General features: G+C 43.5%; 1 protein-coding gene across 1 annotated transcript in view; it reads left to right on the top strand.

Moving 5' to 3' along the window:
* The window catches only part of LOC308473817 (uncharacterized protein), a 115949-nt gene that overhangs the window by 58697 nt on the left and 38194 nt on the right, over positions 1 to 19058 (top strand). Inside the window, exons 11-12 of the mRNA XM_080999547.1 lie at positions 1386 to 1598; positions 3754 to 3875. Of these exons, the coding sequence (XP_080855673.1) occupies positions 1386 to 1598; positions 3754 to 3875 (335 nt within the window). The remainder of the gene's footprint in view (positions 1 to 1385; positions 1599 to 3753; positions 3876 to 19058) is intronic.

Raw genomic sequence — 19058 nt, 5'->3', positions numbered from 1 at the left:
AGATGCTTACCAGAAACCTAAGAGAAGGTGTCTGGAAGTATGGACTGTATAAGTGTGTGTGTGTAACAGCATGTTACTATATATATCCCTTTATTACCTTTGTCTCTCTTCCCTCCTTCTCCCTTCATGTAGTATAGAAGACAGGCAGTCTGGTATATGTCCATGCGCTTACAATACTTTGTAAAGCACTGATAGTACTGGGGAAATAATAATTGTGTCGTTGAAATAGCCCTCCTAAATCTTTGTGTTATGAGTTGACATTGGTATGTTGCATTTTTTTCATACACTGGTGATTTTAGATGCAGAAGTGGCCTGAATTAATTGTAGCATGACTTTAATATGGGGAAAGGAGCTGAATTTGATTGATTTACTTTTACCATCGGTGCCGTCTTGTGTCCAAGATTGAGGGGCCCCAGCACGTGTTGTGCGTGTGTGACGTCATGTGCACTTAATGTGTTGCTTGTGTGTGATGTCATGCGCCTGGTGTGCGACATCATGTGCACACACCATGTGCACTATGTGACATTCTTGGAAGGAAACCAAGCGCAGAGTGGGTTCAGTGGCCTTCAGCTCCTCCTCTCACACGCTTGGCTCCGCGCTCGGCCTCCTCCATCCCTTCCATCTTGAGGGTGGGCAGCCCCCCCCCCCCGCCAACAAATATTGAGGGGGCCAAAGATACCTCGAAGGGCATTCTAAAGATATGTATTGTGGATTGGATACAGTGGTAAATTAAGAGCAATCCTGAATTAAACTTGCTAATAATAACCATCAGGACTTTCACTCTGCCTTGTTAAATAGAACTGCTCTTCCATGACGACCTGGAAACTCTGGGACTAAGAAAAGACACTGTTGGCCACAACTTGCAATCCAGTCATGCACAATTGATACAGGAGGGGTGTGTGGGGACAGATTTGCATTATAATGTTAATGGTTTAATGTGTGACTCACCAAGCTGAATGTAGCCTGCCAGCTGAATATTGTGGTGCTTCACACACACACATATCCCTTGTCCTAAGCAAAGAGCAGAAGCAGGAAGTTCTTCAAGCCCCTGACTCCCTGGTAGAACACAGAACCGTGGATAGGTGACATTCAGCCTAGTGGATCACAATATATGCAGGCCTAGTGTAGCACTCACTTGAACATCTTTGCGCTCTCGCTTTCTCTTGCGCACTCTCTCTCTCTCTCTCTCTCTCTCTCTCACACACACACACACTATACATCTAGGGTTGCCATTTGAACAAGTGGAAATGGAACATACAAGTCCTATGAATAACTTTTCCAAGCAATGGGTGAAAATGGAATGAACAATGGAAACAATATTATGAACATCCACCTTTTGCTGGCATAAATTCATTTCAATACTTTTGTGTTTGCTTTTTGCACAGCAAAAAGAAAGTATTTCCGATACTAAGAAGAACAAGTATTTGGTATTTTCCACTGACCCAATGGAATATAATATGTCACATCAAAGAGAACCAGATTCCCTGGTACATCAGTATACTTCTGCTGAAAGAACGAAATCACATCCTGTTCAGCCAATCGCATTCATACCATCGGATGCATTCGAGGAATGTAATGACAAGCAGAAACAAAAAGTAGTAAGTATATAAAAACCAAATTCACACCTGAAAACAAGGATTTTGCTTTAAAAAGAAAGGACATCATGAATACATGTGCTTTAAGCTGCCCAGAGTGGCTGGGGAAGCCCAGCCAGATGGGTGGGTTACAAATAATAAAATTGTTGTTGTTGTTGTTGTTGTTGTTGTTATACATGTAGGTAGATAAATACTGTACATGGATAGTTGAGATTACCACCTTTGAAATAAAAACATCAGCTAGCAGCCTTAAGGGAAATATTCTCAAATCCACACTATTGGGTTTGTCATTGTGAAACCTTACTGACAGTACAATCCTATACATAGAATCATAGAGTTAGAAGGTACCCTGAGTATTATCCAGTCCACACACCCTCTGCAATGCAGGAATGTGCAGCTGTCCCATAGGGGGTTTAACCTGCAACCTGGGTGTTATCAGCATCATGCTCTAACCAACTGAGCTAAGCTGTGTAATGCCTGTTTAGAAGTGTGCCCCAATGAATTCATTGGAGTTTACTCACAGTATAGGACTGCAGCCCTGAGAACAGTGTTATGTGTGAATAATGGGTGATGCCCAACATTAGTTCCATTGGATGGTATGCAATGCTAGTCCTACACAAAATAGACCTGTTGGTAGTGAATCAACATGACTTAGATTCATTGATTTCAGTGAGGGTACTCTGACTAGGAATTAGTTGACTTCCACCCGTTGAAATTAATGGGTCTACTCTGAGTATGACTAATGCAGGACACCATCCAATGGAATTACAAGCCTGGCATGCTTCTGAGGGACCACCCTTTCCAACCTCCACTGTCTGAAGAAAGGACGATCCTCCATGGCCAAACATTCCTAGGGACTGAAAACTAACATTCCAGAGAACTTACCACAAATTAAGTTTATTTTTGCCTTTCAAACTTCTGCATTTGGGTTGAAGAAAAGAATTTGCAACATCAGGGAGAAGAAATTAAGCCACATGCGCTGATGTTAGTAATGAAGACAGCAGGGAGTTCCGATAGATAGATTTGATGTCAAAAGAAAATTACTCTTTGGTGAGACAGAAATTATCTCACTTGAATAATATTTTTCCTGAAGCTCTTTTCTCAAAACCGATGGCAGTCCTTCCAAAAAAGAGAAAGAACAAGAGAGGTTCTTGGCATCCAAAAGATCTTCCCAGATTTCTGAGTTTCCTTTTAATGCAATAAACTGTGTCCTAACGAAACACTTTCTGGAGAGCCGGTTTATGTTGTTGTTAATCCAATAAAGGAAGAAAGGACAGGGTTAAGTTTTGTATATGGATCCAGCACATTGAAAAGGGGCAGAGCTCAGTATATTAGCAATGTCATCATATTTCAGTCAGTAATCATGATGAATTAAAGCAGGCAATCATGAGCAGGGCAAGGCAAAACAAATACAGAAATATACTTATTGGCTCTCAAAATTCAAAAAAGCTGTTGGGCACCCACTTCAAGAGATGATTGGATAGATGTTAGTGATATAGTGTAGTAGTAGATGAGAGCCTATTCTCCGCATGTGCTTACTTCCATATAATCTTGCTCAATCAACAAATATAATACGAAGTGGTCAACTGTGCTGTTCACTTGTGTCTTGGAAAGTGGGCTTCAATTGTTTCAAATACTTGACTGGAATAAGCAGAAGTACCCAAGACGTCCTGTGATAAATAAGGGCATTGTGCTTTATGAACAGACTGTTTCCCTCATAAGCTGCTTAAAATCTTTTCTAATGTTTCAGTTCTATTTTTTAAAAAGCCATTAAAATTACAACATGGGTAGCACAGAGGATGGTGACAATATGAGGCCAGGGACTGTTTGAAAGACTAGCAAGTAGCTGCCCTGAATTGTAATCCTCAACAGGACTAGTGATCTGGTTTGTATCCTTATTTAAATATCACCATCTCCTGCAGGCTTCTTCGTGTTCAGCCTTTTTTTAAAAACTGGCTTACTTTGACAAATTTATAAGCATTGAGGTCTGTCTAGAATCAGTTCCAAGGTCTTCTTGCTCTCATTCTCTTTCCTGCTCCCCAAACTGCATTCTAGAATTTTTGCTGCTGAAGCAAAAGCCTTGTGAAAAAGGAAACTCTGAAGCAAAACATTACCAAATATGTCTGCTCTCCTGCCCATGTCTTTTTTATTTCCACAGGAAAAGCCTCCAGACGCTGGTGACGACAGGCTAACCAATGAACAAGCAGCAGAGGCTCTCGTCACTGGGAAACAGGAGGGCGAGCGCCTGCCAAGAGCTGGTCTCACGAAGAGGAAGCCCTTGTAGGTACCACAGTCAGCTAGAGTAAAAGGGACACTGTCAGCTGAAACGTCAGCATAGTCAAAGCGTATCTGTTTGAAATTGTGGCCTACCTTCGGGAATGTCTCTTATTTTCCTAGCCAACTTCTCCCACTCTTAAAAAAAAAAGTTCTCTTTTTCTTTTCAAGCTGCACTTCGCAGTCAGACACATGCGCCATGTGTTCTTGTTTCTTCTCTACTTTGCATACAGAAGGTCCAACGTTCAATTCTCAGCATCTCCCAGTAGGGCTGGGTGAACCTTCTGTCTAAACCCATGGGTAGCCTCTGTCAGAAGATGGTCCAGTAGTCTGACTTGGTATAAGGCAGCTTTCTGTGTTCCTGTGTTCACCCTTCTTCATTTAATTTTAATCCATTACTTCTAGCCTTACTCCACTGGGCAACAGAAAACAAGTCTTTGTCCTCTTGTGACAGCCTTTTAGGTACTCATCCTCCTCTCCTCTGGTGTTCTTCTGTTCTCCAGGCTTAAATATACCCAGTTCCTTTACCCTACCTTGTAGGAGGGCAGTTATTTATTTATTTTTACCCCAAAACCATATTTGTTCACCTATGAACAATTTGTTTACATCTTTCTTAGCATGGAAAAATATTGTTGGTTTTATTTTAGAATGCTACATGAGCGAATGTGTCTGCCATTTATTTTCGAATTGCTTGCTTATGCAGTTATGTAACTGGATGCTAAAAGCAAATAATTTAGTTTGAGATCTTGGACCCCATCAGTCTTAAAGGTAATGGGAAGAAGAAGAGATAGGACAAAATGTGGAACTCAAATTCTCTGAGCCCAGGTAGCTCCTACCTGTCTACCAGATCCTTTAAATTGTGATAGGCAGAGCCCGGCTGCAGTCTGGAAGGGGGGAGGTGGATTCGATGCTTGTTGATAAGTGCATCTCCTCCATGTACTATTTCCTTCCTCATGCAAGTCAGCCATGCAACTGCAGGAGAGGACACTGGTGTCAGAGCAGGAGTTCCCCAGGCCCACCTCATCCAAGCTCCTTTCTTACTCCCCAAATATACTATAAATTGCAAATTTAAAGGACAGTGGGATAAGTTGAGTGCACATCCATATATGCAGTCAAGTGGAGATACAGCCTATTGGTGATGCATTGCTTTTAGTAGAAGCCGCACAGTTTTGTATCCAAGTGCTCATTCCTCAGAAATCAGTGCCATATAATTATAAAATATCTGCTCTCAAATGGACATTTGGAAGCCCATCTAAATGCAGATGTTGTCAGCATCAGTTCAGTTCTGTTAGACAGCATCTGTTTTCGGATGCACATTTTGATGTGCGTCTGATTTAACCTGGCACAAACCATGAACATTTTTTCATGGGTCTAAGCTTGTTACATATTTATTCAAGGAAAAAGTCTCGGCTACAAAGAATTTACACTGTTGTTCCAGCTTGCCCTGCATGGCTTTAGGTCTTGGGATGAAGCTGTGATCTGAAAATTACTTTTCCATATATTTATGAGTGTTTTTGAGTGCATATATGATGCTATTAGAATAACAAAATCTGCATGTCCACTTTGAGTTTATTTTGGTCTCTGCATGGTGCTCCACACCACTCAAAAAGTAAACATGACAGACACAACATCTAACATCTGTATTTAGTAACGCCTCTGTTCACAGCATCAGCAAAACGCAGCCTGGGGCTGCTTTTTATGTGGAGGCACTTTCCCCTAAAAATAGATATGTTCTCCCTTCCCTTTGAATGTGTCCATTTCTGCACAGTGGGGACATCACACAAAGGGGGGAAATGGCACCAAATTGCACATGCCAATCTGCTCTGAGAGTTAACTCTCCACAAGTTAATTCTTCCAGTCCTGTGCTCCCAGAAAAAGAAGAGCCTGTGTAAAGTTCCTTGTATGTTTCTTTGGGAAAGTGATTCCTTAGTTTCTTTGAGCTGCTCTTTGTTGGAACTTTTAGGGTCCATTACTATTTTGAGGTAGGATTGAATCACTTACTGGCAAATTTGGGTTATGCCGTTAAAGTGGATTTGGTGCTCTTGCTCAGCAAACCTGTTCCCCCATCCCAAAAAGAGAGTGGGAGTTTTTCTGATAAAGGAGGTGGCAGGAAAGTATATTGAAAAGTATGGGTTAGGTGTAGGATTGCTTGAAGTGATATCACGCCAACAAACAAATCAGAATGAATGTTTAATCAACAGATGATCAGGAAGTGAACTAAATTCCCCTTCCTAATTATTATGCTGGACATTGACTAGGGTGGGTGAATACTCTCCATTTCCCCTTTGCTTTGTCTGGCACAAACATAGATGTGAGCATGTGTGTTTGGTTTTAATGGTTTGGTTTCTTTGTTTCCATGAGTTCACAGGCCAAAGAGACAGTAGGGAAGAGAACAAGGCCCCTCCCTTCTCATGCAAGCTATTTCAAACTATTAGGTGCTTGCCTCCAGTAAAGCAACTGTTATCTTAAAGCATCTTCCTATCACATCCAAACCAAGTGGCCTGTGATAAACATGAATGCCACCACAGTTACTTGGACATGTGGGCGTGTACTGGAGAAAGTGCACCCCACTTTACGTGAGCATAGAGGATTTTCAGACCTTACTCTTAGCCCAGGCCTCCTCAAACTCGGCTCTCCAGATGTTTTTGGCCTACAACTCCCATGATCCCTAGCTAGCAGGACCAGTAGTCAGGGATGATGGGAATTGCAGTCTCAAAACCTCTGGAGGGCCGAGTTTAAGGAAGCTTGTCTTACCCAGATAGATGGGTCTCATCAACTTGGGAAGGTAGCCCATCTAGGAGGAGGAAAACTCTGATCCTAAAAATCCACTGTCATGAGGCATGTTTTTTGGGAGAAGAAAAAGTTAAGGAGTAACTCCTACAAAAATATTAAGTGGAGTCCCCAAGGTGACTTGGATGCCTCCTTCCGGCAACTCCTGCAGCCCAGTGGTGCCAGATATATTGCTCTGCTTTTCTTTGGACCACATCAGCAAGGACAAGGGGGGGGGTGTCTTGTCAAGTGGGCTGACCAGGATCTCCATTCACACTGCCCAGGCTTGTGACCCAGGGAGGTCACTTCAGTGTTGCTAATGCAGCGGTTTAACTTCACCCCTGGAGGAGCACTCCATTGTCTCTCGAGACCAGACAGATGCCAACAACTACTCTTAGTCAATACAAAGATCGCTGTTTATAAGTTCCAGCTACGCCTGTCATTTCCTATTAATTGTAGTCCTATGTGGAATCCTATTTCCTGTCTGCATCCTTTTTTGTTTCTGAGTAGAAAGTTGCGGAGAGAAATAAATTATTGGGGTGGGGGACTGGCTGAGTTCACAGTGTTCCTTCAGGGCCTTGCCTTGCTTAGATGCTTTACTCTGGCACTTGTCCAAGTATGGCTTAGATAAAAATAGCCAGGGCTAAATATTTACCTCTCTTCTAGTAGATGAAACTCAGTATCAACCTTCTCACTGTGCAAATCCCGGGATTTACCAATGTTTGTCAGCTGGAATTCTTTCAGAGGTCCAATCTGATGAAAGCCCAAGTAAATGATTACTTCAACGCAGACTTTCACAAGATGTTAAAAGGGATTAGGGCAGGACTGAGCACAGGGATGCCATTTTTGGCAGCAGTCGTGTGTCTCCCTAACATCTAGTTATGACCAAAATCTGTTAGAATCACAGATTCCAAACTGTGTTGCTGGGAAACATATCAGGGTTTCCCCTATAAGAAGTTCAGTGGTGGACAAAATTTCCGGCATGTATGGTTGGTGAGAAATTCAGTTCAACCCACATTTAAAAGCAAATCTACCTGATCCACACCTTCCAAAACAATGCACAAACCAAATCACAGCTAGCCTTTGAAGTTCATACTTCTTTGAATTTTGTGACAGTTTTCTGTTCATCTGTCTGTCCCTCCTTCCTTTCCTCTTTAGTTTGGAAATGCTGATATAAATAAAGCTCAGTTTGCCTTTCCATTTACATCTCTGCCATGGTTATGTAACTGGCACACCTTGTTGCCATAACAGCTGCTGCTTTCAGTCTAACCCTTAACAAACAGTTCTACCCATCAGGCTGGGGAAACTCTTATATTGGCATTTCTGAATTTAGAGAGCCAGTTATATTGCTGCTGTCTTCTGGTTATGCACCTCCCCATTCCACTGCTCCATATGCACACCTTTTACATGCCCACATGGTCTCTCCTCTACATTTGGGCTTCTGTGCCTGGTTCAGGAAAGCCGCAGTGAATTTCTGCTCCTTGAACTTTGTTTTCTTGGATTTCTCTCCACATCCATTTCCCACTCCAGACTCATAATATTTTTCAGACTCTGAACAATGGATTAGCTGTTCTCTCCAAGTAGGTTTCCAGAAACAGGCTTTAGAGTTTTGCCATCTGTTTATCTTTCTTAGTATTCCAGTGAGTAGCTCCTTTATAAACTTTGCATGCAAATAACACCAAAACACTGAAAGGAGTTGTTTGTTTTTACTTCTGAGGTGGCTACCATTGCACGTGAGTATCCGTGTGGGCAGCAGATCACAGAAGCGGTGACAAAGGTGACAAACATTACTTTGGGTCAGCAATGAGACGTGCTTTATTTATGAGATACAAGGAACACGGCCTGGGGGGGGGGGAACACTAGCCAGTCACAATTTTAAGATATGGGATGACAGTTTCAATTGGATCATAGGGCCAAGAAAGGGCAGGGGGAACATCCATATGCCCCTTTTCTTGTGCATTCATGATGATTGGTGCTCATGATGGTATCAGAGAGGTTATATGCGACCTGATGGAGGACAGCTTTCTGCACAACACTACTTCTTCCACAAAAGGGACGCGGGTGGCGTTGTGGGTTAAACCACAGAGCCTAGGGCTTGCTGATCAGAAGGTTGGTGGTTCGAATCCCTGCGACGGGGTGAGCTCTCATTCCTCGGTCCCAGCTCCTGCCAACCTAGCAGTTCAAAAGCACATCAAAGTGCAAGTAGGTAAATAGGTACCTCTCCGGCGGGAAGGTAAATGGCGTTTCCGTGCGCTGCTCTGGTTTGCCAGAAGCAGCTTAGTCATGCTGGCCACATGACCCAGAAGCTGTACGCCCGCTCCCTCGGCCAATAAAGCGAGATGAGTGCCGCAACCCCAGAGTTGGTCACGACTGGACCTAATGGTCAGGGGTCCCTTTACCTTTACTTTACTTGTTCCACAGAGATCCTGAGGGATTTCCACCATATAAATCACACTGTCCTTCATTACAAGGACTGGCTAACAACATCCTATCTTCTTCCCCAGTTTTTACAAATTTATACCTACTGAAGTTCCTGACCATCTTTGGCAAATGAACCCCCCCATGTGAATTATTGTGAGGTGATCTCAAGGATATGAAGTTTTCCTACAGTTTTCTGGTAAACAAATAAAAGCAAGGGATTCAGCATTCAGCTGAGAAGGATATCAGCTGCTCAAAAGCGTTGACAGTGGGACTGCTCACATGCCATTTAGCTTGGGAGGTCTTCAATTTGTAGGTCTGCTTACCCATTATCACTGACTTGTGGCAAGACATTGCCTCACTCTCTGGCTTCTGTAGGGCTGCTGACATTATTGCTTCCAAACACCCCCCCAAACAATGACGTGATTATTTTTGTTTTTATTTTTAGCACATCTTTTGCACAGATGGAAGATGTGGTAGTCTTGTATCATTAGTTACACCCATATCGTGTATAAAGATCAGAGTTCCTGTCCTTTGCTATATTTTGTTTCCTTCACAAGATTCATGAGGGTTTGAAATATTTGTAAACATGTTTCTCAGATTGCGTTACCGGCATTCAGAAAGCAAGCTGGATCCACAGTAAAATGTTCTTCATCTGTTTTCCTTTTTTGCAGCAGCAGCTTCAGAACTGTTAGTCTGGTAATTCTGAGCATTCCCCACTCCTAGGGAATAGTTCTTTTTCTCAGGGCTGGATAAGATGGGGAGGCAGGCCTCAGGATCATGACATCCCCCTGGGCCAGTGACCTTTGATCTTCTCCCTGTAAAGGGCCATGCCCACTGATAAGAACATAAGAGGAGCCAAGCAGGATCAGGCCAGTGGCCCATCTAGTCCAGCATCCTGTTCTCACAGTGGCCAACCGGATGCCTGTGGAAAACCCGCAAGTGCAAGAACAGTCTCCCTTCCAGCTACATAATGATGGGTGCTATCTAAACAAATACATATTTATATTTTAAGGTTTGGACTCAACAGAGTCACTGAGTGAGCGGGATGTCAGGGACTAGCTGGACACTCAGGGGTGGTGGTCAGATACTGATACGTGGGCACCAGGTGAAGTGGGGTTTGAGATAACTTGCAAGAAGGGTTCCATGGTCTGGGGGAATCTGTAGCAGCTAGGAAAGAAGAGTTAGAGGCAGGAGAAGCTGCAGGATTGGAGAGTGAAGGACACTTGATGCAGGAGGAGGGAGAGATAAGTAAGGCTGGTGTAGACACAAGGGCTTCCTCACCTCCTCCTCCTGCCCCTACTTCTCCTGCTCCACTGTCTCCCAGGACCAGGTGAGAATTGTAAAGGGGTGAGCAGAAGCAGGTTACACACAGATGTAATCTTTACCTGCTTGCACACAGCTCAGGTGGGGACGATAGATAAGCTGAAGTTGGGACAGGGCCTCTCTTTTGCTGCAACTGCCCATCGAGTGCACACCTAGGAGTAGTTGAGAATCATAGGACTGATAGACGTGCTTTTCCCCAACTTATAAGCGTACTTTAGACAACAACGAGTTAATTCCTCATTTTTTACATTCCTTGACTGACAGCGCCGGGACACAGAATGACTTCTGCTTGCGCAACAGACCTTCCCCTCCTCTCCTCCCTCTGTGTGCACCCCACATCCCCTCAAATCTTCTCCATAGGGGTGCAGGAAACTAAGAGCAGATGGGGGAGTTGCGGAGGTGCACGCAATACACAGAGGTGGAAATTAAGTTACGTGGAAGGCATTCTGCTTGTGCAATAACTAGTTGGATTCAAGCCTGTGACACGGTTTTTCAAGTGGCAGTTTCTACCACAAAATAACTGCAGGTAACAGGGGACGTCATGCCTCGGAGGCCTCTGTTGCCGCACAGTCTGTTACGAACACGCAGAGGAATTGTGCAGCTTGGGATCAGGAAACATTTTGTTCTCTGATTTTGCTTTCTCACTTTCTTCAGGCCGCATTCCCAGCCAGAAGAAAGTGAATTTCTGCCAGAACATAATGGATTTTAATCATCCTCATATTCAAACATAGGGTACGCTAAAAAGAAAAAAAAGGGGGGGGGGGAATCCACCAAGCCTTCTACTTAGTTGCGGTTTGATTATTTGCTATGATGAACAATAAACCAGAAGAGCGACATTTCTTTTATAATACTGTAAACTTAAATGACATTTTGGTTAAATAATCTGACAATGAGGGAAATGATCCGGCTGCAGCTCCTTTCTATAAACTCCAAAGAGCAAACAATGATCTCATCGATACTGCATTTGCTTGCCAATGGTAGTGGGAATGAGCAATTTGTAAGTGCAGGAAGCAAAACTCACCCCAGTGAAAAGTTCAATGAAGTCAACAGTACTCCACCAAAAGGAGACTTTCCCGTCTATCTAGAGTACAGTGCTTGAATATATTTCAGGAGTTTGCAGGTGTATGATGCTTTTAAACTGACCTGAGCTATTACATATGAAGGTTGAGTTGAGTTAGACCATTAGCCACCCAGTCCAGTATTGCTAGCATTGTCTGGCAGACACTTTCCATGGTTTCAGGCAAGGGTCTCGTCTCTCCAAGCCCTGCCTAGAGATTGCCAAGACCTTCTGTGCATAAAATAGACGTTCTGTCACTGAGCAATGGCCCTTCCTCATCTAAGAGGGAATGGACCATATAAAAGGCTGCCTTATAATATTGCAGATATTAAAAGTGGAAAGGGTTGAAGGAATGGGTAAGAAGCATCTTGAACTACACAAGGCCACAACTGGCCCAGTCCGAATGATTGCATGTTACCTCCAGGAAGCAGAAGCAACACACCTCTGAATACCAGAACTGGGGAACAACAGTGGAAGAGGGCAATTGTATCCAGGACCTTCTTGTTGGCTCTCCATAAAGTTTATGGCATAAGCATCTAGTTGGTCATTGTGAGGAATAGGATGCTGGACTAGACGTACATTTGGTTTGATCCAGCTCTTATGACTAGCTCACTGCAGCCATGCTAATGCAGCTATCAGGGTTTGGCCCTAGAAGGTGGTCTATAAATATTATGAATGAATGAATGGACGGACAGATGAACAGAAACCCTGGACCCACCCCCTCTTGCAATGATGATGTAAACTTTGCCAAGGCTTCTGCCATTCCATAGCCTGGACGCTGCAGGATCATGCTGCAAAAATGCAGTTGGTGGATAAGCCAAAGTATGTCTTCACTGCTTGTGCTGTATCAATTTTGCCATTGGGGCCTACTAGAATAGGTCCAATCCAATACAACTTGCACACCATAAGTTGCAATCTAAATATATAATTAAACCATTACAGCGGTACCTTGGTTCTCGAACGCCTTGGTACTCAAACATTTTGGCTCCCGAAAGCTGAAAACCCAGAAGTAAGTGTTCTGGTTTTCAAATGTTTTTCAGAAGCCGAACATCCAATGTGGTTGTAGGTTATTGTTTCTGGGGCGCCTGCACCAATCGGAAACAGCACCTTGGTTTTCGAATGTTTCAGACGTCAAATGGACTTCCCGAACAGATTACTTTTGAGAACCAAGATACCACTGCATTTAAAAATAATGACAATATTTTGATATTTTGAATTAACCTACCTATCATTATCATTATCATTATCATTATCATATTTATATCCCGCCCATCTGGCTGGGTTTCCCCAGCCACTCTGGGTGGCTTACAATACATTAAAAACTGTAAAACATTAGACATTAAAAATTTCCCAATACAGGGTTGCCTCCAAATGTCTTCTAAAAGTCAGATAGTTGTTTATTTCCTTGACATCTGATGGGAGGGCATTCCACAGGGTGGGCACCACTACCAAGAAGGTCCTCTGCCTGGTTCCCTGTAACTTCACTTCTCGCAGTGAAGGCCCTCGGAGCTGGGAGTAGCAGACAGGCATCTGATATTTAACCATGGCAGCAGGTGTGGATATTGGTTCCCCATTTTGTAAGAAATGCAATCCTTCGTTAGATAGAAGGTTCCACTCCAGCTGCTGCTATCTGATTAGGATAGGCAGTGGACTGTTTTATGTTGTGAGTTATTGTTAAGGGATTCCTGTCCAAAAGGTTTGCATTAGTCTATCTCTGTTATCTTTGTCCATGGAGTTTTCTTGGCAGGGATACTGGAGTGGCTTGCTGGTTCCTGCTCCAAGTGGATCACGTTTGGTCAAAACTGTCCACTATGACCTGGCCATCTTGGGTGGCCCTGCACAGCATAGCTCATAGCTTCTCTGAGTTATTCAAGCCCCTTCACCATGGCCACCTCATGAGAAGAGAAGACTCCCTGGAAAAGACCCTGATGTTGGGAAAGATGGAGGGCACAAGGAGAAGGGGATGACAGAGGACGAAATGGTTGGACAGTGTTATAGAAGCGGCCAACATGAGTTTGACCAAACTGCAGTTTGGGAGGCAGTGGAAGACAGGAGTGCCTGGCGTGCTCTGGTCCATGGGGTCACGAAGCGTCGGACACGACTAAACAACAACAAAATCTCTGTTATCATTCAACAGCAGCCACATAGGTGAATACCAAGCCCATAAAAATAGATTTATTGATGGGGCACCTTCTACTGCATATCAAATTTATACTTAAGATCCACTGAAAACAATGCGCCTACACAGATGTATGTGCATCTTGGCACTAGGCTGGGGTGCAGGTGTGAGAAGAAACTACCACCACATTTTGCTATGCAGTTATTTGTAATATTCAGAGAATTTCCTCACAATGCACATTTGGAAGCATGGGCTTTTTGTTCTGCTATTAGCATAACTTACTGGGGCTGGGGAGTGGGGGGGGGGGGAGAAATCCCAGCTTCTGATAAACCTGTGGAGAATGAAATGTCTGGGTTTAAATGAGCTTTTGTGGTAAACGTCACTTGGCTATTTTCTGATTCGTCTGCTAATGAGCTGGTTTTGCAGTGACTTTTCTTAGTTGATATTCCTGGAGGGCCCTTGACATTCCATGAATATTTTTGTTTTTATTTTTTAGAAAAATGTTTTTGCTGCCTCATGGTCACTTTCCAGTTGCAAATCTTTCAGTCAGATGCTAAACAGATGGACAGGTTTTAATTAGCTGGAGTCTGATTGCCAAGGACACCTCCTTATTTAAACCCAACAAGAGAGTCTGCTTTCAAATCCAAATGTGCCCATAAAAGACAGCTTTATACTAAGGAGGGAGCAATAGTTTTATCACTGTGTGGTCATTAACACAGTTCACATGGGTTAAGTTGGAAAAAGACTTGCAATAATATTCATGCCTTGCTCCCCATTATAGCCCATTTGTTGCCAGTCTGCCAGGGAAACGAAATCTCTCTTTCACAAAAGCACAGGAAACAGTTGGCATTGGTCTCCAAGCATTTTAATTTAGCCTCTCTTGAAGTTGCTGTAATAGTACCTATATTTTTAGTATGTTGCCCTTGGCATTTTGCATCCTGAGGGGCAGTTATAAAAATAATAACAAGCAACTTAACTAGTTTTTATACTGTTGAGAACAGTCCAGCCTTCTGGCCACGTAGGCCCTGGCCTAGGAGGTGTTGAATGACCTTTCCCCCTCCTAGTGGTAGTGAAGGTCAAAGTAGGAACCGAAAAACAGTGCTGTAATGCACAACATTTCAGTTTCCCTGAACACAGCCCTGGAGAAAAAGCACTTTTGTCTAGAAGTCACTTTAAATGAATTCTTTTTACACCGTATCCTAGCTGACTGTAGCAACACAAGATCACCTGAAGTATGATTTAACAGCAAAGTAGGTGTGCATAAACTTCACAAAAGGTACTCCAAATCTCACAATACTGGATCCTAAATAAATTTCAGTAACTTTCAACCATAATTTCCCATAATGCCTATCAAGTCAACAGCAAGCATTCCATGCAGTCATTTAAAAGTGGACCTACTTAATTCACACTTTCTGAAAGAATACACGAACCCAAACACAGCCATCCTTCAAAATTCGGACACTTTCTTGAATTTTGCAATGCCGTTCTCCAGCCCCATAATGTGTGCAAAAATGCATATACTAGGATAAAGCGTGCAATAAAATGTATATGTTGAAAATAGTATTCAAAATGCATTTTATCAGGGCAATTTGCTTTGCAAAAATGTTGATATTGGGATAAATTCACACATGTTGGTGAATTTTTGTGAGGTTTTCTTTATTAAACACATCACAAAGTGCTGTGGAATGTGGAGAACTGAGCCTGGAGAGTTAGTAGCACAATGGTAGCCTATCGTTCGAGTGCTTCTGCTGTTGCATGTACATCTGGGGCTGGCCCTGATGGCAATTCCTTCTCTGAAATCCCAGCCCCATTTCTTGAAGAAGGGGAGTCTAACCATAGGGTTATGAGACAGCCCATTGTTTTAGGAGTTGGCAACCCACTTGGCTTTCTACCCATGTTTGGCAACTGTAGTTACCTTGGATACTCATGACTCCTGGACGGGAGAAGGCTGCTGCGTTGAGTTCCATAATGGAAGAAAGATGGAATATGAATACACTAAAATGAACAGATAAAAATGAACAAGAAAGGGTATATAAATCAGAGATTTCAAAGGTTCCTGGACACGATTCACTGTATTTCAGAGCGTTAGATTTCTGGCAAATGTATTTCCCCACATTACTGCTTTTCCCGTAACCTGGAACTGGTCCCAAAAGATAACAGGACCCATTTGTGATGTATGGGCACACTTTATTTGGGATGCTATGTGATGCTAGGGATAGCAGTGTTGACCTTGTCAGAATCTCTCCTCAGTTAAAACGAAAACATGAACCTGTCTCAAACGGAAAACAATAAAGGTCATTTTGCCTTCTGGAAATGTTTTGCAGTAGCTGTAATCTTTTGTTGCCATTGACAGAAAATAAGCAGCTAACCGGTAAACAATAATGCTTTCAATTAGTCATTATGATCATTCTCTGGGAGTGCTAATGTCATTTTGCTACAGAAAAAGAACATTAAGTGCCAGCAATGATCAGTTTATCCCAGCTTATTCTTCCAGTAAAGCTCTTTAATGCAGGAGTTTTATTTCTTCTTATTCCTTTTGCATTTGTACTGTGCGTAGGCCTTAAGTCTTCCAAATCCTTTGGATGATCACATGGATTTACAAAGAATGGAAATCTAACACATGCTGAAGTTCTTTTTTCTAATATTTAAAATGACTAACTAATGGTGGTGTGTGTATATTTAATGGAAGCATTTGTTTTGCATGAAAACTGAAGGGAATATTGAAAAAAATGGTGTGTGCATTTTGCTGTGAAATAGTTACTTTTGTTCTTAATGTTAGGCTGACTGCCATGTGTGCAAACTTCCAGAGTCCACCCAGAGGACTTCACTATATAGGCAGTATAGGTAAAGGTAAAGGGAGCCCTGACCATTAGGTCCAGTCATGACCGACTCTGGGGCTGCGGCGCTCATCTCACTTTCTTGGCCGAGGGAGCCGGCATACAGCTTCCAGGTCATGTGGCCAGCATGACTAAGCCACTTCTGGCGAACCACAGCAGTGCACGGAAACGCCGTTTACCTTCCCGCCGGAGCGGTACCTATTTATCTACTTGCACTGGCGTGCTTTCAAACTGCTAGGTGGGCAGGAGCAGGGACCGAGCAACGGGAGCTCACCTTGTCATGGGGATTCGAACCACCGACCTTCTGATCGGCAAGTCCTAGGCTCTGTGGTTTAACCCACAGCGCCACCTGCATATCAATGCAATAAATAAATACATGGTGTGCAGTAGCAGATGGCATGGTGGAGCAGCAATGCTCACCTGACCTCTGGTTTGTTGAGTTACTGCTGCTTATTAGGTCAGTGAGGGATGCAACGGTGGGGTTAATGCAGTGCAAATGCCCTGGTTGAGCCAATCTAATGGTCCCACCAGTGCAATTGCATCACACCAACATCACTGCCACTCTCCCTCTACTTCCCCATCAGTAGAAGCAATGTGACCTCCATTTTTTATACTACTAACAAACTTCTTATACCAAATAATCACTACGATTCCCACCTTTGCTCCAAATTAGAAGAGGTAGGGACCATATTTAGGTGTCCCAGATATACCAAACTCACTTAAGCAGATACATCAGAGCCTCTTTGTATAGCCTAGTTGCAGACCGTACACATTCGTTGAGCAGATCTGCAGCAGAAGCCTACTTCACTGTGCAGATTGACTGCTCATCTGGGACCCAATGAATGGGCCAGATTTGTCTTTTGATAATGATTATGGGGCTGGGCATCTCAATAAAGCAGGTACAACAAAACAATTTCTTTTTTCATAAATGTATGGAGAGTGGTTGGCAGGGGGGCAGAAAATGCAGGACAAAACTTTGGACACCACTACCCTTATAGTAGCTGCCATCACCACCAAGGCTGAGAGAGCATAACCCTCATGAAGGCAAGGGGGGGGGGGGGAGATGTTGATGATTATGGGGACACTGTACTAGATCATTCAGCAGGGTGACTTAAGGACACGGCATCTGCTTTCCTTGTGAATGCTCTGGCTAGAACTGAATCCCTTTATTAATGTATTTTGAAAGCTTATAGACTAAAATTTCCTGTGATCCTCCTCACATTAAGGCATTTGTCCCGCACACAAGGAACTACCTAATCTTTACAGATGCTCCATTGTAAGCCTTTGCACCAGATCCCTATGGCTGTCCTGTTTCACATAATGCTTTAATTGAAAGGCACGATTTCAAAACCTCTTGATGAGATCATGATGCATGTTCCTAAAAAACTGTGTTAATAAAACAAAGAAAGTCTGAGAGGCGCGGGTAGGATGATTTTTCTGCTTGTTTGGATTACAGAAGGGATTTTCAAAATACTTCGACACTGACCTCACTGCAGAAAAGCATCCATGCAGTAGAATACCACTTTAAGTCTCGTTTGAGAATAGCCATAGTCTTCATATTGTTTGTGTCCCATCTTTCACCCTCAGTCTCACCCACTCCTCATTTCTGGCCAAGGGCTGAGATAAAGGTTTGTGCATGTGTAGCTGGGCTGCATAATGGCCACTTTATTCAATGGTAGATCAAGCCTGCAGAGGGAAACAATAGGTGTGGGAGCTGACCGCAAACCAGGAAAATCCCCCAGCTATAAGGGTGTCATGGAACCATAGAATTGTAGAGTTGCAAGGGAACAGGGGAGTCACCTAATCTAACCCACTGCAATGCAGGAATCTTTTTCCCAACATGGGGCTTGAACCTGTGACAACTGAAATTAAGGTTCTCCAATCCCTGCCAGGTCAGAGGCAGTGAATCTGCATATCCAGATTATTCAGCCACACTCTGAACATGAGTAAGGATACTTCCTGCATCACCACCCCACAGGGCTCCAAAACTCCAGACTGATAAGGCAACTTTGCATCGGAGGTGGTCCTGTCTTGTCCCTGGCCCTACAGCCCTGAGCTGTAGGCTTCAGAAGCTGCCAATCACCCTCAAAGGAGCCTAAGTGTGTGGGGGGGTGTCAACAAGCTCCCCTATTGGGCTCCCCTTCCTGAACCTTCCTGCCAAGGTGACCAAGTCAGCCTCTCAGCCAATCAACAATTAACAGCCAGATAGCCACAGCCTCCCACCTGGACGTATGGCAGGTAGAGTAATTTTTAAATAAACTCCCCCCCCAGCCCAAAGACTTATTAATTTTTGGGAGATGTTCCCCCAAAAAACCCTCAACAACTTAACCCCAACTTAGCCGCCAAAAAAAAGGTTGGCATCTTTGTCCAGATTTTCACTTTTGGGAATTTGGCAACTCTAATATACTCACGGTATGGAGCAGGCTGGGGAAACCCTTTGCATGCAAGGTATGTGCTCTGTCACGGAGCTCTGGCCCCTCCCCTGCATTCCTTTATCTGCATAGCCACACCCTCTTTTGCATTTCTTGGATTGTGTACACAGCATTCATAAAGCATCCTCCCCAAAAAGAATCCTGGGAACTGTAGTTTATTGAGAGTGCTGGGAGTTGTAGCTCTGTGGGAGGTTAACTATATTTCCCAGGATTATTGGTGGTTGTGGGAAT

The sequence above is a fragment of the Podarcis pityusensis genome (genome assembly GCF_964106645.2).
Source record: "Podarcis pityusensis genome assembly, chromosome: 3".
Taxonomy (NCBI): Eukaryota; Metazoa; Chordata; class Lepidosauria; order Squamata; family Lacertidae; genus Podarcis; species Podarcis pityusensis.
Note: the sequence above shows the minus strand (reverse complement) of the source record. Positions and strands in the feature narration are given on the sequence as shown.